Source organism: Panthera leo, chromosome D3 (assembly GCF_018350215.1).
Source record: "Panthera leo isolate Ple1 chromosome D3, P.leo_Ple1_pat1.1, whole genome shotgun sequence".
NCBI lineage: Eukaryota > Metazoa > Chordata > Mammalia > Carnivora > Felidae > Panthera > Panthera leo.
Window position 1 is genome coordinate 17,544,364 of NC_056690.1, and position 21,436 is coordinate 17,565,799.

The 21,436-nt window shown below is 51.8% G+C and overlaps 1 protein-coding gene and 1 long non-coding RNA gene across 4 annotated transcripts; one reads left to right on the plus strand and one right to left on the minus strand.

The window, feature by feature from the left end:
- Positions 1–202: 202 nt before the first annotated feature.
- Positions 203–5,159, minus strand: LOC122204171. The gene is made up of 3 exons (XR_006195530.1): positions 4,935–5,159; positions 2,720–2,923; positions 203–271 (listed from the first exon to the last, which is right to left on the minus strand). It is a non-coding gene; the product is annotated as an uncharacterized LOC122204171 (long non-coding RNA).
- ISCU (iron-sulfur cluster assembly enzyme) lies at positions 264–10,608 on the plus strand. Of its 3 annotated transcripts, none has more exons than XM_042911431.1 (5): positions 264–795; positions 5,622–5,735; positions 6,578–6,688; positions 8,466–8,544; positions 10,088–10,608. In XM_042911431.1, exons 1-5 carry the CDS (start codon positions 562–564, stop codon positions 10,171–10,173), a joined length of 624 nt encoding a protein of 207 aa, XP_042767365.1. In that variant the 5' UTR covers positions 264–561; the 3' UTR covers positions 10,174–10,608. The 3 variants fall into 3 exon arrangements, with proteins under 3 accessions (XP_042767365.1, XP_042767366.1, XP_042767367.1); XM_042911432.1 differs by lacking the exon at positions 264–795 and adding an exon at positions 3,873–4,044; XM_042911433.1 differs by lacking the exon at positions 264–795 and adding an exon at positions 5,273–5,417.
- Positions 10,609–21,436: the final 10,828 nt, after the last annotated feature.

Here is a 21,436-nt window from a genome sequence, read left to right on the forward strand (position 1 = left end):
TAACAGGTCAAACATGTCATTTCTCCTTCCAAATTCCAGAGGGCACTACAAGAAAACGAAAATACCATACAGCGCATACAAGGAGGACCTCTATTTGAGCCCGGGCATCCAGTTCTAGTTCAATCTCTTCCTCCTCCTTCCCCCTCTCTTCGGCCTTCCTGAGAGGACCCCTGCCCGGTGATCCTCTCCACCCCTTCTGCTGGTAAGATTTCAGGAGGAGATGCTTGGATTCACCACACTCGTCTAAAGTCCTGGCGAGCTCCAGACGATCCTCAGAAAGAAGGAGACAAGTACAACTGTGAGACTATTGAAGACCTACAATTCCTCTTCAAGAAGTTCAGAGAAGTGCTCCACCCCTTAAACGTCTCATAACAACACCATGACCCCCTAGGGCTTTAATATTTCTATATCTCACACTCTTATGGTGCCGGCTGCCACAGGGAATCCTCGAGTGGGTTCCATTAATTGCCGCTGCCTTTATCTTAGCTGACTGCTGGATCTGTGGGAAGGATTCTTTAGGCACAGTCGTCCCAGCCCCCACGTCTGTGTGGCTATGAGCCAATGACACTGTCACCCCCTTCATCTCCTCTACCAGTCCTTTCCCCGGCGCTCACATTGAATGGCTGTTCTTCAAAGCCTGGAAGGAGGATACGGAAACTAAAAGGAACAACACCCCTTAGTCCAGTGGTACCCTCACCCTCGCCCGGTTGGACCGACTCCACCTCAACGCCAGTGCCGTCTTCCCAATCTGCTTTGAAAATTCAGCGTCCATCCCACACACGGGTCTCTTCACAGGTAATCTCCCCACATCTCAATGTAATCTCACATCCCAAGTCACTAGAGCCTCTGCGGAAGGAGACCTGGAACTCATCCCGCTGCAGTTCTCTCAGTGCGTGTAAGAACACTGATAAATATCACCTTTTCCTCGACGTTTTCTCCGAGCCCAGTATCCCCCAAAGCGCACAACCTCCTGCACCGCAGGCAATGTCCGTGTAGCCAGAAGGTCTACCGTCTCTTATAATTCAGCAAATTTAAGTCTGGCGTCCACACCACTCCTCTTGTCCCAAGAATTCTTCCTCAAAACATATCCCTCCAGCTTCCTTGCATCCACCATACGGGAAAGACTCAGACGCCTCCCTAATTTGGAGCAGATTGTCAGGGGGCCCCCCTGCAACAAGTAGACCCCAAGCCCTCTTTACTTACGACTTCCACGTAAACCTCTGGGTGGAAGAGGGTTTGTTCTGTGGAACCAGGGAGTACATCACGCTGCCGCCCTTATGGAGAGGGCAGTGCTTCCTCACTTTCATAGCTGCCCCAGCTGATGATGCGCCTGGTTCCAGCAGCATGCTGCAGGTTCTAAATGATCCTTGACCAGGGTCCGAAGGGTGGCTATTGCTCCCCTCCTGGTCTCTTTGTTCACCGGATTGTTGGGAGCGTCTGGAACAGCCCTAGGAGGCACCTCCGTAGACCTCTCAGCACAACTGGCCAAGACATTGAGGGAGACCATCAAGGGGATACAAACACCTGCAGAGCAGGTGAACTCCTTGGCAGGAGTCACACTTCAAAACCGACAGGCCTATGGGGCCCCTGGGTGGCTCAGTCGGTTAAGCATCTGACTTCGGCTCAGGTCATGATCTCACGGTTCATGGGTTTGAGCCCCACATCATGCTCTGTGCTGACAGCTCAGAGGCTGGAGCCTGCTTCACATTCTCTGTCTCTCTCTCTCTCTCCCTGTCCCTCGCTCATGCTCTCTCTCTCTCTCTTAAAAATGAATAAACGTTAAAAAAAAATAAAAAACATTTTTAAAAATAAAAAACCGACAGGCCTGAGACTTGCTAACCTCAAGTGCGGGGGGTGATCCTGTGCCTTCCTTAAGGAAGAACGTTGTTTCTACATCAATAACGGGACAGATGGCCACACGTCTCAATTCCTCCAACAGTCTGGTCATCTCCATAGAGGCTCTTTCCAATTGGTGGGGCTCCCTAAGGGCTCAACTGTTGGCGCTGGCTTTGGCCACTAACAGCTCCCTTATTAACCCCTTCCTTAATGCTCCTCTTAGGACTTTATATTCTCAATGCACTCACCTGGTTAGTTGCTTCTCGCCTAGAGTCCTTTACACCTCCAAATGGTCCTATCAGTGTACCCAGCAATGGAAGTGCCACTAGACCTTTACTGGGGGCCACGAGACAGACCCCACAGGGAGGGACTCTAGCTGCCACTCGTCTCCATGCCCCATCCCAGCATGAAGAAGTCAGAGAGGTCACCACCCACATACCCCAAGGGCAGTTGGGGTCACCTCCTCTAAGGGGGGACTGTGACAGGAGACAGACTTACCTTGGGCAGATAGGGATAAGTGGCCCCTTGTTAATAGCAGAGCAGAAAGTACAGGACTGTCTGAGACACCCACTTCCTGGAACAATCTGCCAGGGACCATATCCGTGTTCATTAGCTGCACAGTTACACCTCAAAAGGTCCCACCACTGTAGCCCATACAAGCCCTCCCTCTCCAACGACTTAAGGAGCCTCCTCTTTAAGGAGCCCCTTCCAGGTCACAGGGGTCTCTTTGTTTCACTCTCGTCCTAATAAACTTGGTACTTGTGCTGCTCTTAACCTTTTCGGTCAGTTCCATTCTTTGGCTACATCAGAACACGATCATGGGTTTTAAAAAGCGGTTACACATTTACATACGTGTAAAAGTACTCACAGAGGAAAAACTCACCAACACAGCGCATGTTCCATCGCAACTTTAGACAGAAGTTGAGTCTTTGTACAGAAGTGCAGGCCATAGAGGAAGTCATGAAGTGATGATTGAAGGGAAGGGTTTGGCGCCATCTTGAGAAGGTCAAAAGGAATCTAGGCATAAAAGCCTGCCTTCCCACCTAGCCCGACCTGGTGTTTGTTTCAGTCTCCGCAGTAACTGAGCCTCAAACGCAGAGAAAACAAGTTTTCAGGGGAAGGATCAATTTCACCATTCACAAGAAAAACCCATTTCCCAAAGAGATTCCTCCCCTTTATGTAATACCTGGTGCCTACTGGGCATTAAATATATGTGTGAGTTTTCTGGTTTTTTAAGATCATATTCTGCAAGCCTCGATTAATAAATCACATTACTACACTTATTTAGAAACTCTTCATTTCCAAGCATTGTCATATAAATTATCTCTTTATGAAAAGAGAAATAGATGCAGACATAAATTCATATCTGCACTTCTTTAAAAATCAGGGCATGGTGTGTTCGCGTCCTCAAGCTCATTTTTTAGTAGGAAAATACTGATGTGTATTTGTTGCCTCTCTCCCTCATTAGCAAGGTTAACTATGTAAGCAATGAATACGTTTTTTCTTTCCCTTGGATCCCCAAAGACTAGTACAACGCCTTGCCACATGGTAGGTACTCAACGTTTATTGCTCAATGAATGAATTGTCCTTGAATTAGTACAAAAGTCAGGATCAAGGCTTAAAGAGGTGATGTCATTCGCATAGGGTCACACGGGAACCAGGGTTGTCAGAGCTTCCCAAATTAGTCTGCCTGGGCAACCTTGGACAAGTTACTAAATCTCTCTGACCCTCAACTCCTGAAGCTGAAAAGTGGGGGTAAGAGAAGTAGACTGGTTGATCCACTGCGCCCACTCCGGCGGTAGGCTTTGTGAACGCAAATCTGGGTCCCCATTGCAGCTTCAGCACCCCCTCAGATCCACAACCCTACAGGAAGAACTAGCCCTCCGCCTTCCATCCTTTAGCTCCGTGTCCCGCCCACCCCCGGAGGGGCGTGGTCAAGGCGGGGCCAAACGGGGACCTGTGCCCAGAGGGGAAGGACGCAGGCGCGAAGTCGCGGTGACGTAAAAGGGTGCGCGCTCTAAGCGGAGAGCCGACTCGCGGGCGCACCCCTCCCCTCGGTCTAGCGCTCGGCCTGCGCAGGCGCAAGCCCGCAAGATGGCTGCGGCTGGAGCGGGCCGTCTGAGGCGGGCGGCGTCCGCCCTGCTGCTCCGAAGCCCGCGCGTGCCTCCCCGGGAGCTGTCGGCTCCGGCCCGGCTGTATCACAAGAAGGTAGGGGCTGATGAGGGGCTGCGCGGGGCCCGCACCGGCAAGGGGGCGGGAGGACGAGGACCACCTAAGGGACTCAGGTATGTCAGCGTCCGGCGGAGGCCCGGCCTGGAGAGGAGCGGTTGCGGGGCTGTGCGCGGCCTCGGGAGCCCCCAGTGCAGCCAGGGTGGGGGCCGTCCCCTCGCGCGCCTCTGCCTGGACTAGCTTTCGTTTGCTGCGCAGTGACTACCTGCGCCTGAAATAAAACTAACCGCTGCCCGTGGGCCCCGCCGCTGGCTGCGATTTCGGGCATCCCAGCCTTAAAACGCAACAGCCCGGGAAGGAGGCCTCTGTTGTAATCTGGCAGCCTGACTTCAGGGATGAACGCACACACCGGCGCGGGCTCCGGCTTCAGCCAGGCTATTGCCCTGGCCAGGTGACCTTGGGGAAGTCACTGCTCTGCGCTGAACCTGTTTTCCCCACTTGTAAAATGAGGTCTTGGCATTCATCTACACGAGCTAGGTGGTGCTTGTGGAGTCCTCGGCCTGGTGCCCAACACACGGAGATCATCTGTGGTGCGGTTCTTGCTGTCGGAGCCCTTAGGCTCCGAGTGGAGTCAGACTCGTAATCAACAGTCATAATATTTTAATTTTTGTCTTTTTTGGCGGACGGAAAGGAAAGGAGCCGGGGGTGTAGGGATAGGTGCGTAGTTTGCAGCCCTTGCCTTCCGAGGGCGTGGAGTCCCCTAGACATGAAACTCTCCCACTCGGAAAAGGACTACCTGAAGGACGCGGTAAATCAACACGGGGCAAAAAGTCCAGATTTAGCTTACTATTTTGTACGTCCTTGGGCTTGGAGTCAAAATCCGTGGTCGGATAAGTGGGGAAAGCAAACTGGAAGGTAGGGAGACTTACGACTAACTGGTAGACAAGCCTCGAGGTTACATTAAAGCCTTTTGTATGCCAGATTATCATTCCGTTCTGGCTTCTGCACGGTTGCAGGGACTTCGCTCCTCCCCCACCCAGGGGTGTGTTTTGTTGACAATACACGCTCCGCGAACGTGGGCTAGCAGCCTTTCAACCACCAGGGTGCGCTGCTCCACCAGAGCGATTTCAGGGCCTTGAAAAACAGTCATAGGACGGTTATTTTATCACACACAAACGCATTCCATAGCATTGTTCCTCCTGGAACATTCTCCTTGAGGCTTCTGGGCAGTCCTTCAATTGCTGGACCATAATTCATTTTAGAATTGTTAACAGTAATCATTACCCTTTGAAGATGGATTTTATTTGGAAAAAACATAAATGCTATTTGATCCCAATGACTTGTGATTAAAAACCCTGTGGAATTAAGACATGATTTTGCTGATTTTTCTCCAGCATCTCAAATGTCTGAAGGTAGTTGGAGAAGAGCTACAAAAAGATGGGGTTATAAAGTCTCATGGACATAAAGTGTAAGCCCTTCTGCTGGGGTGAAGTTTGGTGTTCAGGGATTGTCAGGTTCTGCTTGCTGGCTGCAAGGAGCTTAGCATCAAGTGGGGGCGGGGGGGGGGCGGTAACAAGAAAGAGTGATCATGTCTTCTCTTAACCTTCTCATTTCAGGTTGTTGATCATTATGAAAATCCTAGGAATGTAGGATCCCTTGACAAGACATCAAAAAACGTTGGAACCGGATTGGTGGGAGCGCCAGCTTGTGGTGATGTGATGAAATTACAGGTGCCACTGGTTTTCATCTTTTAGTTCACAAACCATTTGCACGTACAGCATTTCATTTGGTCTCCATCTGGATTCCTAGGACAGGATGGGATGAGCTGCTGTCACCAGTCATAAGAGTGGGAGCTGAGTGTTAGTTCTCCTTCTTAACACACTATGCTGACCCCTTCTGACAGAGTAAACCAGTCTCCCTTTTCTGCTGTCTCAGCTTAAATTCCAACCTCAGCTCGGTAGAGTTTCAAAGGAAAACCACAACCGTTCAGTTAGCAATCCCCGGTGAGACAGGAAATGCAGTATATCAACCCTCCCCCCAAATGGGAGACAACACAAAGGGAGGGACTGGCACTTTGGGTAAACTGTAACTTTGACCACATCTACTTCACCTTGGGGAGTGAGTAGGAAGCTTGCCAGAGGTCTTCATGCCTGTCTTGGAAAACAGAAACAGGAGGCAGGAGGGAACCACTAGATGTCATTTCATGCCAAACTAAAAAGCATTAACCAGAGGCCTTTATTGCAGACTCTCCCAGGGCTTAAAGATACAGATTGACTGAGAGCCATGAGCAGCAGACCTTCATAGCCAAAAAGCAAGCTAGGATTGCAGAACAAAAACAAAACACGGAGGGAGGGGGGCACATTCTTCAGCCTGTCTTTACCAGGTAGGCCTGTATAGTTGTGATAGTTGTTCCTACACTTTTCACCACTGAGCCCTTTGCAGCAAAGCAAATTTAGTAGTCATTAATGCCAGAACTTAAAAGTGTAAAAATCAAGACCAAAGCCCTTGGGGAGAACCCAAGTTCTACACGGCGGCACCAGGAATCACTGCTTAACTCCTGTCTCTTTTTCAGATTCAAGTAGATGAACAGGGGAAGATTGTGGATGCCAGGTTTAAAACATTTGGCTGTGGTTCTGCAATTGCCTCCAGTTCATTAGCCACCGAATGGGTAAAAGGGAAGACGGTAAGGTTGCCTACAAACTGCGAGAATTAAATCACATTCCCAACAAACCTACCTCTCAGTTCAGGGAAGGGTCTTGTTGGGGGCAGGGAGTCACTGTGATTTTGTTTCAAAATATTCTAATAATTTTCTAAATTTCTCCTACTCAGGTTTTGATTAAATTCTTCTCTACGTTGAGAATTATGGATAATTTTGTTAGGTGTATTTTAATGGGGGCGGGGGGGGGGTTGATCATTTTTATTTGTTCAGGGATTTTGATGGTTTTACTTTTGTTTTTAATTATGTAGAAAAAAGATCTTCACCTCCCCCTCTAACAAAAAAGAACTACAAAGAAATCTGTGGCTTTCTCCCAGGTTGCTGATAATGTTATAATTTCCTAGGAGTTTAAGGATGGGAGAGGTTATATCGTGGTTTGTGTTCTTGTTTATTTCCTTCCATCATATTTCAGGAAGGACTGCAGGTGGCTTGTAAGGATTCGTGAAATAACAAACTAGCCTGTGCTAAAAGAGGGATTAAAGAATCAAAAACAGCAAAGATGGAGGCAAAGTGAACAAATAAAACAGTGATCCCGGTGGCTGATCAGCAGGTCCTCAGAGGGTAGAAATGAGACAGGCTGGAACATCTTTTCCGTCCTTTTCTCTGCCAAAGCCTCTTTCCCAGCAGCTGCAGAGGTAGAAGGTCCCAAATGCAGCGAAGAGCTGGAGTTTCTAAAATCCAGTCATTAAAACCTCTCTGAAAAGCCAAAACGCAGGGCTGCTTATCTTAGCAGCCCCAAGGGATCAAGTTCAGGGAGCTGAGTCATGGAGGGGTGTGCTTGGGGAGCTGGGCAGCTCTACAGCAATGTGGAGTGCCAGGCCACGTGCCACCCGCCTCCTGGGGCTCAAGGCCTTCTGGCTGGCAAGCTCCTCTGGCAAGCACACACCTAACCTGTTCTGGCAGGAGGTGGCTCTGAAGTCATTTGTTAAGCACTGTCCTCAGGGAAGGGGGAAGTGAGACAAGGCACCTGTGCTCCCAGGATCTGGCCTTTGAGTTGTGACCAGAAAGTGGAGGAAAGAGGGCCTTTCTATGACCTTGAGGTCCTCCTATCTGAGTTACTAGGAACAGAATGTGAAGCATAATCATTGAAGTCAGCAGAATTGGGAAACTGGGGGGCAGATGGGGAAATCTGGCATTCCTTAAGCAGCGGGGCTCCATGCCATGTAGGCCTGCCTCACGTGCCCTTGGGCACTCAGCCAAACCCAGGCATCCTTTTCAGTGTGTTTCAAGGAGACAGGTCTTTTAGGCAGAGGAGCAGCCTAAAGAGACCTCTCACCCCAAGACCTGTCTGTGCCACTGGCCTATCTGCCATCTCTCTGACCTCGCTGACACTCTTTAGCACTTCTAGTTGAAGGGATTTATTCTAAACATTTGGTATAAGACCATCAGTAAAGCTGATATTCACAAAACCAGAATAGGAAAGCCCTGCCTTTAAAAAAAAAAAAAAAAAAAGACTTGTGTCGCTGGCCTCCAGCAGACCCCTAAGGGACTCCTCACTGGCTGGCTCGTGGGACCGTCTTTGTCGGCCTTGCTGACCCTGGCCAGGCGCTGGGGTGTGCGAACTCCACCCTTGAGCGTCCCAGCTGCAGCCTTGATGCACAAGCGAGGGGCCTTTGGGGCTGTTAAAGGGAAATCCTCCCCCACCACCCTGTCCGGAGGGCCTCTTTGACCTTCTCTTTTCTTACTGCCTGTTCTTTAAGCGAGAGCATCGCTGCTAAAACTGTTGGTCTCTCACGTGTCTCAGGTGGAGGAAGCCCTGACCATCAAGAACACAGACATCGCCAAGGAGCTCTGCCTTCCCCCCGTGAAACTGCACTGCTCCAGTAAGTCTCTGCTCCAGAATCCAACAAGCTGGGGCAGTTGGGAGTTTGTCAGGTATCAGCTGGCATTTGTGCAGGGTACGGGCAAGTCCATTTTCATCACGGAGTCTGTCTCTAGCCTTGAGAGGGTTAAACTCCAGGTGACCCAGTCGTCTCCAGGAGGATCTTCCAGGAGGTCATGTGTGCTGGGCATCATGCTGAGCACTTCGTGGCATCATTTCTCAGCCTCAGAAACGTCTGCTAGTCCACAGAAGGTGTCATTACGTCTCCCTCTTACAGACCAGGAAAGCAGGGCTCGGGTTAAAGCGCCCCAGTTCCATGGCTTCTAAGTGGGAAAGCCAGCACCTAGCCCCCAATCTCTGATGCCAGAATCTGTGCTGTTCCCACCCCATCGGAGTCCAGTTCAGACCAGTAAAGGTGAAAAGCTTTTGCCACGATCCCATCTGTTGTATGTGTGTTGTCGCGTCCTTTCCCAGGCGCTGTTCCTGTCGAGGTCTGCATCTGTGTACGGGATGACCAGGTCCGCTCGTTCACTGGTCCCCCCTACGCTGTCCTAAGCGAAAGCCCAGATGCCTTAACACCTCTACGTGGCTTTCTAGTTCAGTCTCTGCCTTAAATCTAAAGCTTTTTCCATCCTCTCTCTCAACCTTCTACGGGAAGGAGGGAATGAGAAATGGCAGCTTCACTTACTGATGGAGGTTTACTGACCACATTAGTTACAAATCAGCAGAGAGCCCGGTCTCCTGCCCAGGGTAAGACCCCCAGGAGAACAGAGTGCTGGGGCAGGGACGTGGAACACAGCCTTCAGGAAGTCTGCTGAGACCGGAGTTCTTTCCACCTGAGCTGAACTTTCAAGTACCCAGGAATACAGGCCATAGCTCAAGCATTTTCACACGGCTTCAGAAAACCCCCAGCCGCCTCTTTTGGCCGCCTCCTTGGGTACCGCAGCCTTCAGCTGCCGCTCTCTGCCGCTGGCTTGCTTGCTGCTGTCATTCCAGCACTCTTCATTTCTATTTTCCCCCATAGCGCCATTTGTAACATTGACTCCAAAGTAAAAGTGTTCAAGCTTGGGGTCTCTGGAGAGTAACGTGGCAGGTGCCACCTGTTGGCAATACGTAAGTCATGCCAGCTTGCTCAGCCAGCGTCCACCACCTTTATTCCTGACCTCCACGTGAGCAGACCAGACCATTTCTCCTGTCCCTCTGATGCATCAGACACGTGGTGCAAGTCCTCACGCTATCCCAGCAAGAAAACAGTGTCCCAGTCTTATAGAAGAGAAAGGGCATTCCAGGAAGCTGAGGGACCAGGCCCAAATCCCAGGTATTTAAACCCCAGTGTGTCTCCAGAGCCACTGGACGGGAGCAGCCTGGCTCAGGAAACGGCTGGTTGGCTTTCCAGGCTTGCCCGTCACCCCCCGCACCCTGGCTAGTTGGCTCTGTTAAGCCCTTCCCAGCACCACGGCCCTCCAGCTCTTAAAGATGCGACTCCTAAGACTCTGTCTGTAGAGCCTCCAAACTTAGCTTGTCTTTCCTTGTGCCACTTCCAGTGCTGGCTGAAGATGCGATCAAGGCTGCCCTGGCCGATTACAAACTGAAACAAGAACCCAAGAAAGGAGAGGCGGAGAAGAAATGAGCCCTCGGCGAAGCGACCGGCAGGTCATATACGCTGTCTGTCCACCCGCCACACAATCACCGTAGATGTTCAGAAGCCCCTCACACTACAGTACGAGACCCTCTGAGACACGCACAGCACTTGCTGGTCACGTTGTGGCTCTAATGCAAGCAAAATACACAGTTTACTCGTTCCAGACCCCGTGCTTTCTTTCAGCCCCCTTTTATCGCCTTAACCCAGTTTGTGTATATTTTGAATTGTGTGCATGGCCTCAAAGCTGAAATCAGGAACAAAGTCTGCTGTGCTGGTCCACGAAGTGCACCGATACCTCGTTTCAGCTGACCCTGTCTGACGAAGATTACCAGTAGAAGGCCTTGGTATGATTATTTGAGAGAGCCAATTATTGTACATAAAACAGATTTGCATATATATATATAATAAAAGAATGTAAGACCATGTTTTTCTCTGGTAAGCCTTGTCTCTTGGATCCCTCACTCACCCCCAGGTGCCGCCCCGAGCCCCCTGGGGCTCCCAGGTACTGAACCGTGACAGCGTGTGCACCTTTCTCAGCAAACTGGTCAGTAAAGACCACTGACAGAGATGGCCAGATGTGTGTCACATTTTACGGAATGGGGTGAAGGTGAAAGGAGAGGGCCATCTCTGTTCGTGGTTCTTTGCAAACTAATAGATTGAGAAATAAATCACATTAAAATACGATGTGATAAATAAATTAGCACGGGTCTTTATAGTAGGGATTCCTCCCTGTGGGAGGAAAGGCTGTTAACATTTCAGAGAACTGTCCCAGCTATTTGGAACCTTGACTTTAAAAATGAATTCAGCTACAATTTTGACCCAAGAAATTGATTTGGGTATGTATAGATCACTGACAGAATTCAGATTCATACTAAAGACTGTGACAGTACGACTTTAAAAAAAAAAGGGGGGGGGGTGCCTGGGTGGCTCAGTCAGTTGGGCATCTGACTCTTGATTTTGGCCTGGGTCGTGATCTCATGGTTTGTGGGTTCGAGCCCTCCATCAGGCTCCATGCTGACAGTGCAAGCCTGCTTGGGATTCTCTCTCTCCCTCTCTCATTGCCCCTCCCCACTCGCTCTCTCTCTCTCAAAATAAGTAAACAACAAAAAAACACCCGGGGGATGAGTTGAAAATGGAGATTTCTAGGGGCGCCTGGGTGGCGCAGTCGGTTAAGCGTCCGACTTCAGCCAGGTCACGATCTTGCGGTCCGTGAGTTCGAGCCCCGCGTCAGGCTCTGGGCTGATGGCTCGGAGCCTGGAGCCTGTTTCCGATTCTGTGTCTCCCTCTCTCTCTGCCCCTCCCCCGTTCATGCTCTGTCTCTCTCTCTGTCCCAAAAATAAATAAAAAAACGTTGAAAAAAGAAAAAAAAAAAAATTAAGAAAATGGAGATTTCTAGACCCATCATTCCACCTTAGGTCCCCTTTAGATTCTTTTTTATTTTCCCAATGTTTATTTTTGAGAGAGAGAGAGAGAGAGAGAGAGAGAAAGTGCAAGTGGGGGAGGGCAGAGAGAGAGGGAAACAGAATCCCAAGCAGGCTCCAGGCTCTGAGCTGTCAGCACAGAGCCCGATGGGGGCTTGAACCCATGAACCGTGAGATCCTGACCTGAGCTGAAGTCAGACACTTAACCGACCGAGCCACCCAGGTGCCCCCCGGCAGGTGATTCTAATGCCTCTGACTTCTGATGGCCTGGGTGGTTCTGGATAGTGGTGGAGGAGCCCAGGCGCAGGGAGGGAACTTCCTTTGTCCATTCTCTGCCATGCCCTGCACAGGGGTGGTATTTGAGTAGCTCATTCGGAGCTGTCTGCACATGTACAGTGACCTGAGGTTTTAAAACATCCGCCCCTGGCTCAGGCATGAATAACATTCTACCCAGCATCCCTCCTGACCCTCATCTGCCCCCAGAGCTGTGGGTATCATTTTGAGGTACCCCACAGTCCTGCATCAGCCAAAATCCCACTTAAAAAGGCCCAATTTTCTAGCAAAAACGTGATCTTAGAAAGGACCATCTAACCGTCTCAAATCTCCAACTCTTCAAAAGTTTAAAAAAAAAAAAAAAAGAAAGAAAACGAAAAGTCCTCTGAGTCCTGGAGGAAGGCACAGAACTTCAAAGCCCATTCCCTCCACAGACTGGGGCCTTTATAAGAATCTCAAATTAGGGCCACCGGGTGGAGCCATGTCAAAATGTCCCGTGTGGCACACTCTACTATTTAATTCACCATCCCTCTAGGCTAAGCCGGTCCCGTTGCCTTCTTTATTATACGTGGCCACACTGCAATTCCCCACCGCTTTTCTCTGTAATTTAAAAAAATGAGACATTTCTGTCCCGGTTAACATCCCCTGAGACTCGAACCAGAATTCTACACGCCACGAGCTGCTCGCAGACGGCCACAGCAAGATTACCAGAACAGCCCAAACCTCAAAGTAGGTGTTTGTGCAGCGAAAAGAAGTGATTTTTTTTTTTTTTTTTTTGACTTACATTCAAGACCCTCCTTTCCCCAGACAAGTCTAGTGGTAACCACACGAGGGCATCGCGTACCCTTCCATGAGCTTAAGGCTAGGTCTCTGCATCTCTAAGGAAAACCTCCACGGAGAGATCTTGACGTGCAAGTCGAAGAGTCCATCACGCACCCAGGCCCTGACGTTTGTCATCCGTCGATTGGCACGGCAGCCCTCTGAGGGGGCCCTTATTTAAACTGACTCAAGCCACAAGGCCCAGGCTTCTTCCTGGTTTCCCGCTGGCAGGACACATCAAAGATTCCTCCCGCGGGCCAGAGGCTCACCTGGGCCTTGAGAATTCACATGAAGGGAAACCAACACGGGATAAGCCCCCCGTGCGTTCATCTGGCCAACTCGCCACCGAGCACCACGGCCCTTGGCTGGCTGTGCTTCAGGACCGTCCAGGGAGCCTGCTTTAACCCCGACGCCCGATTAAATCTGATGTCCCGAGGGTGGAGCCTGGGCGCTGGTACCTTTTAAAAAGCTCCCCAGGAGTTTCCAGTATGCACCCACGGGCGAGAACCGCGGCGCCCTTTGCAAATCAGCCTGCTAAGATTATTTCAGTGGAGGCTCACGGCCCTGTGAGGTGTCACCTCCCATCTCCAAAAGAGCTCCCGAGTCCCTTCCTCGCTGGCCCCCAGCGTCTGCCTTAGTCTAGGCCATCGTCATCTCTCTCCTGGCCCCCGCCGTGGTCTCCCTGCCTCCAGCCTCACTGTTGGGATCCGTTTCACACGTGGCTGCCGGAGGGGTCTTCCTAAACAAAAGTGACTCCGTCGCTCCTTTTCTTAAAACCTGTCCGTGGCTCCCTGTTGCACTTCAGACAAATTCCAAACTTCCTACCACATCGATGGATTTGCCCCAGCCATGCTGAACCTTACTGTTAGGCTTTTCCCTTGCTTCTGGCAGGAATGCCCTCACCAGGCATTCTCCCTTAACCCCCACTCAGCCTGGGAGCCTCATCTCAGGCATCACCTCCTCTGAGAAGCCTTCCCGGATTGTCCCAGGTTGAGCTAGGTGCCCCTCTCTGCTCCCGCAGTCCCCTATACTTCTTAATCACATACGTGTCATAGACAGCACTGCAATTTGCTTTTCTCTTGTTTTTCCATATCATTGCACAGACATTAAGTCTCTTTTTTTTTTCAGTTTTAAATAGGTAACATACCACAAGAAAAAAATTCAAACAGCCTGAAATGGAAGAGTCCTATATAAGTTTCCTTGCCATCCTTAATTCCCCAGCCTCCTTCCCCAAGGCAATCTCTAACACTTGTTTCGTAGGTGTCCTTCTAGAAATTCTCTAGGCATATCCAAGTATACATGTTTAAGTAGACCATCCTTTTGTTTCTTTTTCACACAGATGGTAGCATACTATACACACTTCTGCCATGCTTATTTTCCTCTTGACCATATTTCTGAAGGCCATTCCCTCTCCGTTCCTATAGACCTGCTACATTCTTCACAGCTGCACAGCATTCTATATATGAAGGTCCATAATTTAGTTTTCTGTTGATGATTATATAGATTATTTTCAAGGCAATGTCTTAATTATGGGACCCAGCATCTGGTACAGTTCTTAACTTACTAGGGGATTCCCTGAATGCTTATTCGGTGTATGAATGGATGGGTGTTTGGATTGGTGGGTGGATGGGTGGATGGATGGATGGATGGATGGATGGATGGATGGATGGATGGATAGATGGATGGATAAGTGGGTGGGTGGATGGGTGAGTGGATGGATTGGTAGGTGGGGGGATGGATGGATGGGTTCATGGGTTAAGTGTCCACATAGATGGATGGATGGGTCAATGAATGGGTGGGTAAACAGAAGCGTGGATGGATGGAGGGTATGTGAGTGGGTGGGTAGGTGGGTAGATGGATGGATGGATAAATACATGGGGGGGATGGGTGGGTTAATGGGTGAATGGATACATAGATGGATAGTGGGTGGGTGGGGAATGGATGGACGGATGGACAGACAGAGAACCAGGTTCAGAATGGTGAAATGGCTTGCCCCCGATGACACAGCCAGGAAGCAGAAGGCCAGCACTCTGCTGAGGTCCTCTATCCACCTCCCACCACTTCCAAAGCACCACACCACAACTATGACCATGTCTCTAACTTAACCTTCCCTAGATGTTATTCCTGGATTTGGGCCACTTGGGACCACATCAGAATGCACAGTTTTAGAACCTCCCATTAAGCATGTCCTGTCAAAACTAGCGGTCTCTATCCTGGAGTCTTATTGAAATGCCAAGCAAATGAGAGGCATCTCTTGATAACTGAGGCCCCTTGAACTTCAGGGAGGAATACAGACTCTGTCCACCCTCACGACAAGACACTTATAGGTCCCACTGAGTCTCGGTAGAGTGAGGGGACACTGCAGACGACCTCCAGCCCCAACCAGAAGGTGGATGAGAAGCACATCCCTCATCAGGGCTCTTTCTGGCCCATCTACTTGCTTTCTCCACCCTCCAAGGTGACATCAGCCAACCCCTCCAAAAACCACCTCCCCAGAGAAGGCCATGTCCACACAGGGAGGCAGCAGCAGCACAAAGCCGAGTGAGCTTGGAGTGCTGGAATCAGACAGGGGGGGTTCAAGCCCTGGCTGCCACTGTGGGACCCCGAACAGGAAACCTCAACCACCCCAAGCCTCAGTTTATTCATCTGCAGAATGGGAACGATAACAGTACCTACCCGGTCAGGTTGACCTGACAACTGAATGAAAGAATGCAATAAAGCATACGATACATAGAGTTCATTATTGTTATGGTGTCTGTTATGATTACGCACAACAGCTCAGCCGTGACTACGGACCAGGCGCAGTTGCTGGGTGTTTCTATAGATTAGCTCGTTGGCTCCTCCCAGGAGACTCCTAACCTGCTATTATTATCCCATTCTGCAGATGAAGAAACCACCAGCTAAAGGGCATGTCCAAGATCACACAGCCAGGAAGTGACAGAGGAGGGATTCTAGCCCCAGGCTGCCTGATCCGGAGTGCAGGCCCTCTGCTTGCTACGACTCCACTCACGCTCTCTGCTGCCATTATTACTATGAGCATGGGTATCATTACTACCATTACAAATAGTAGCTATTGTTACTTCTACTGTTACTACTCCCACTATTACTGTTACTCTTTTTAAAATACCACAACCTCAAGGCTTCCAACCTATGGTATGTTCACCACGAGACCAGCCCTCACACTAAGTCCTTCAAAGTCACGCAGAGCTCTCGTCTGGCTGCACAGGGCAGGAAACACACAGATGTGACTTCTGTCACACATGGCTTGTTGGGCAAGCTCCCTCCACGGTGCTTGGCCAACCACAGGGTATGGCTATGCCCCAGGCCCAGCCTCAAATACCACCACCGCCCTCCCCGCCCAGCTGTCTTTGGAAAAGTCATGTTAGGCACCTCAGAGAAGCCCAGCTCCCAGAATAACTCCAGAAGGCCCCCCGGGTGAGGACAACTATTATTGCCCTTAGAGCTGCTTGTGCCCAAGAAGTTCCAGGGGCCTCCCATCCTGCCCCTGGCACCTCAAGCCAATGGGTCAAAGGAAGCCCCAATGTGGAAACTGGGCTGGACACCCCTCTACCCAAATACCTCCCCACCACATGCAGCCCTGCGTCACTGGCCCCCTGAGTCACTTAGGGAGCAACCCTGAATGAGGACTTGGGGGCTTGGGTTCCGACCCCAGCTCTGCCGTGACCTCTGCATGTGACTTTAAGCAGGCACTTCACCAAGCTGAGCTTTGATCTCCCTTTCTGAAAAATCAGCAGAAAGCTAGCCCCTAAGTCACAGGATCGCTGTAAGGACTGAATGAATTATCCCAGCTCCAGTCAAAAAAGACACAGAGCCAGGCATGCACTTAGCGCTCAATAAATGTTAACCATCATCACCTTCACCTTCACCACCACCACCATCCCCAGCATCATTATCATTGTCACCGCCACCGTCCCATCATCATTATCACCATCGTCATCATCACCAGGATCCCCATTATCACTGCCACCATCATTGTCATACCCATCATCGCCATCGTTATCACCATCACTGTCCCCATCGATAGCACCGTCACTGTTACAGGTCAGGTTCCCCCAAGAAGCTGACTCTGATATGCAAGTTAGCATGAGGGGTATTTATCTGGGCGTGTCCCTGGTGTCACCACCTGCGGAAGGGTGGGTAACAAAGCAGGATTGGGCAGAGGGAGGACATGGGCAGCAATGTGCCCCCGACAAAAGTGCCCGTCGATCCCACGAGGGGCTCTAAGGCTGACAGCCCCTCAGACATGTCTGGTATCTGGGCGCTTGGCACTGACAGTCTCTAGAATTTATCACAATCTGGGGTTCAGAGGAGATCTGCATATTGTAAGAAGAAGAGCCAAGGGCTTACCACCAATGAGGAATTCAGGCATCTGTGGGGTTTACTGTCAGGGGGCAAAGGAGCTTTGTGGGAGCTTCTCACACTGTCCCATTTGCCCCGCAGCCCCAGCGTCTTGCTCACTTTCCCACAACAGCAGGGCCCCTGGGGACCATCTCCCTTCAAGCGGGTGCTCATCCGTTCTAACCCCAAAGCCTTGGGACAGCGTGGCCCTGCTTCCTGGCAAGCCTTCTTGGGCGGCCGCCGGGATCTGTCTCCTCTTGACCTTTCCCACTCTTTTTTCTAGGGAGCTGAACCAAAGGATGGTCTGCTCGTGCAGGCGAGTCCCTTTCTGGCTGAGCTGACAGAGCTGAGGGCCTCAGGGAGAGAGTCTGGGTCAGGGCCACCTGCCCTTCGTGGCCACGAGCAAGTGTGGGCCTCTCTCATGTAGAAAACCCGCGAGGGGCTGTCACAGGGCAAAATGAGGTCGCGTGAACAAAGTGGCCAGGACAGCCAGGCACCCAGTAGGTGCTTACTAGATGCTCCTTCACCCACAACACAGGCCCTTAGCAGGCGCCACAGGGCAGAAAGGAGACGTCAGGATTTATGCCAAGCAGTGGCTTCCCACCGAACCTCTCTCTCTGGCCTCGGAGGCCCTACCTGCCTACCTTTTGTCCCACTCAACCCATTCCAGCCCCAGTGGCCTCTCCCTCAGACTCCCCAAGCTCATTCCCCACCTCAGGGCCTTTGCACTTGCTGGCCCCTCTGCCCAGAGCCTTCTTCCCCAGAGCTTCCCAAGACCACCCCCTCCGTTTGGGACCTACCTCACCCCATCCACCCCTGCTCAGGTAGAAACCCATGCCTGCTGTCTAGCTCATCATACTGTTTATTTTCTCCACAGTACACAGCACCCTGGATTTACCTCGCTTGGGGAGGGCACGTCTCAGGATTCACCATTGGATCTCTGATGCCTAGAACAGGAACTGTGTACCACAGAGGAGGCCCTCCCAAAGGCCCATTCTGGTCACAGGTCCCGGAAAAGGGTAGGCAAAAGGAAGACCTGTTCTCATTCCCTGGGCAACTCTTTCTCCTCTGTGCAGTTTCTCTGCACAAGGAGGGGACCGGACCCAATGAATCCATATTCCCTTCCAGCTCCAACAAAAAGATTCCACAAACTTGGACAACTTCTCATTTTAGCCAATAACCAACTCATGCCAGAACATGATTCATCTCCGCCGATTTTGCCTAGCAACCAGCCCTTTTCCCCACACCCCGAATCAACCTCCCCCCAAGAAAAATTCCTCCCCAGCCACACACCCGCCCCACCTCCCCGCCCCCCCCCCCCCACTTCTGGCATCCCGGAGAGGAATGCAAGCCTTCAAGATCCCCCCCTGTCTGTCTGCCACCAACATTTTAACGCAACCTCAGAATGTCTCGGGCTATGTCTGGAACAAGCTGGGGGGAGCTGTTCCCCCCCGGGATTAGTACAGGAAACAGCAGCAGAAGTCAGGCAGGCAGAAAGCGCTGACCCAGCACGGGGAGATCATTTCTATTCTGATGCCTCACCCTCCTCTTACATCCAGCTCCTGAGGCCTTGAAAAGTGTCTGCGTTTTAGGGAGGAAGCGAGGGGAGACCGGGAAAGCGAGCAGGGCAGCGGGAGAGTCCATGCTCGAGAACGAACCGGCTCATTCAGATTGCCCCAGGGATGTTTGCATACAGTCCCCTCGGTGAGAGAAAGGAATTGTCTCATCTTGGAGATACTGGAAAGCAGTTAATAAACCTCAATACCCGTTCGCAACACAAAATCTTGGCGATCTAAGAATAGAAAGGAATGTCCTTGACTTGGAAAGGGATATTTACCAGAAAACTACAGCAAACATTATGCCCAGTGGAAAACTGTATAAGCACCCCCCATCAAGATCAGGCACGAGGCAAGGATGTCCACCTCCTCAAAAAAAATTATTTTAATATGTATTTATTTTTGAGAGAGAGACAGACACGGAGTGCGGGCGGGGGAGGGGCAGAGAGAGGGAGACACAGAACTGGAAGCGGGCTCCAGGCTGTCAGCACAGAGGCCGACGCGGGGCTCGAACTCACGAACTGTGAGATCACGACCTGAGCCGAAGTCAGAGGCCTAACCGACTGAGCCACCCAGGCGCCCCTCCACCTCCTCAACCGGCACCTTCTCCACCATCACCACCACAGTAACACCCATCATCGTCTCCTCCACAGCCTCTACCCTCCTCCAGCACCTCCCCCTCCCCTTCTGCTATCACGACACCCCCCCCACCCTTCACTATCACTCTCCCACCACCAGTCAACACTGACGACAGTCAGGGACGTGGGCTGGAGACCCGCCTCGGCCACTACCCTTCTCAGTTTGCCCGTCTGTACCTTGAGTGGTAGGACCGTACCAGCTGTTTGCAAACTACGCTCCGCTGAGCACTCGGGGCTCGTGCAGGGGCACAGGGAGGCGAACAGGTGCCCTCCGGGGGCAGCCCGTTTCCCCTCCAAAATACAGCTCTTCTCTCATCCAACTTAGGGTAGGAGTCCTGGTGAGAGTTTATGAGAACAAAGGATTCTGTGGCTCAACAGGGTTGAAAATCAGCGGATACGCAATCAACACAAGCAGAGACTAAGGATCGAAGCAGGCGACTCATGGGAGAAGGACGCTGTATGAAGCCCCCGATTCACCGATAATCCAACAGCCCACCTAGGAAAAAGACGGAAAACCTTGGCGGCATTGCCAAGGACGGAGGGGAAGGGGGGCACTCCCGGACCAAGATGGGGGTGGAAATGGTGCCACCCCTCGGACAAGTCGTTTGGGAGCACCTGTGAAAAGGCTACGCCTGGTGATCCCACCAGAAGGACCTACAGGCAGGAGTGCCCCGTGCGTGCGTCTGCAAAGACATGCACGTGCAGGGCACCCTCAGAAATATGTGAGGACACAGGGCCACCCAGCTCTGCCACCTGTGACCTCCCTTCATGAGCTCACCTGGCGCCTGCTGTGGCCCCCGCACACCTGCCCAGAGGGACCCTGAAACTGGCTCCGTTCTGGGGCCACCCGAAGCCCAGGCGAGCGGGAGTCTGGGCTCACACCTCAAAAAGGGGAGCCGCCTGTACAAGTCCATCAGGTCAAGGCCACTTCCTGGGGCTCATCGTTCTTTCCCTTCGTGTAAGGTAGTCGGTAAACCACAAGGAGGTTGAGCTCCCAGGCCAGACCTAGGATCTGAGCCCTCTCCCCCACTCACCGGCCGTGTGACGTCGGAGGGGTCAGCTCACCTCCGTCAACAGTTCGCGGAGCAGGGACGGCTTCCTCATGGGCTAAACGAAGCTGAGCAAAGCGACTCCGTAGCGATTTTTCCAATGGGATCGTTTACGTGGAAAGCAAATCGGGAAACGCTGATGATATTAAGGCTCCAGGCCCTTGCCTCGCAAAGCAAGTGCTCTCTGAACATCCTCTCACTTGACAGGAGCGCCGGCTAGAACTCTGCCACACCAGTGGGCACAGGGATGGCCTCCCTTTTCTCACTTATGAACCACACGGGCACGGGCATCCTGGCAGGCCCATCTCAGGGCCCACACGCAGGCACTTCTGTAGGCCGGCTCCTGGTAAGAACTTCTGGGGCGAAAGGCAAGGACATGATGCTGCTATCTGACCCTGGGAGAGGGCCGTACATCTGCACTCCGGTCCACTCAAAACCACACCGTGCGAAGATCTCATCTGCACAAAGACAAGCCGTTCTTATCTTACGAGAGGTCATGGGAAAAATTCAAAAGTGTTTCTAACTGGCTCCCCGATGGCTTGCCCCGTCCTTCCAGCCAGAGCTCTGCCGTCGTGGGGAAAGCGGCCCTCAGGCCCAGCCCGTCCAACTTAGGTGTGGTGGAAGGAAGGACTTCCTAACAGCGAGGAGTTTTCAGATGCTGGAGACGACAGAAGTTGCTGGAAGGATTCCTCTAGGGGTCTCTCAAGATGGGAGGCCAGAGGTAGTTTGAGCTCTCCGGTGGGAAGAAGCCAGGTTCTCCCAAGACCTTCTTGTCCAAGAACCGAGCGACTCAGGGGAAAATGGCATCCAGCCGCCCTTCCCCCCAGAGGCCGGCAATAACGCCTCATACAAGGGCGCAGGGTTTGGGGGCCCACCAGCCGTCTGAAATTCAGAGCACTGTCTTCTTCCCTTTGCCAGAGAGGTGGTCGAGGCCCAGAGAGGGCAAGCGACTTGCTCCAGGCAGCACAGCCAGGGAGGGTGTAGAGTTGCACCCCTCCCCCCCCCATAACCCCGGAGCACCAGACCGGGGACCAGTGGCCATCCAGGGCCCCCCGCCTGCAAGTTCACGTCTCAGGAGAGCCGCGGGGCCGTGGGCTCGGCCTCCAGACGCGGTGGACTCTTGGCGTCCCCGCACG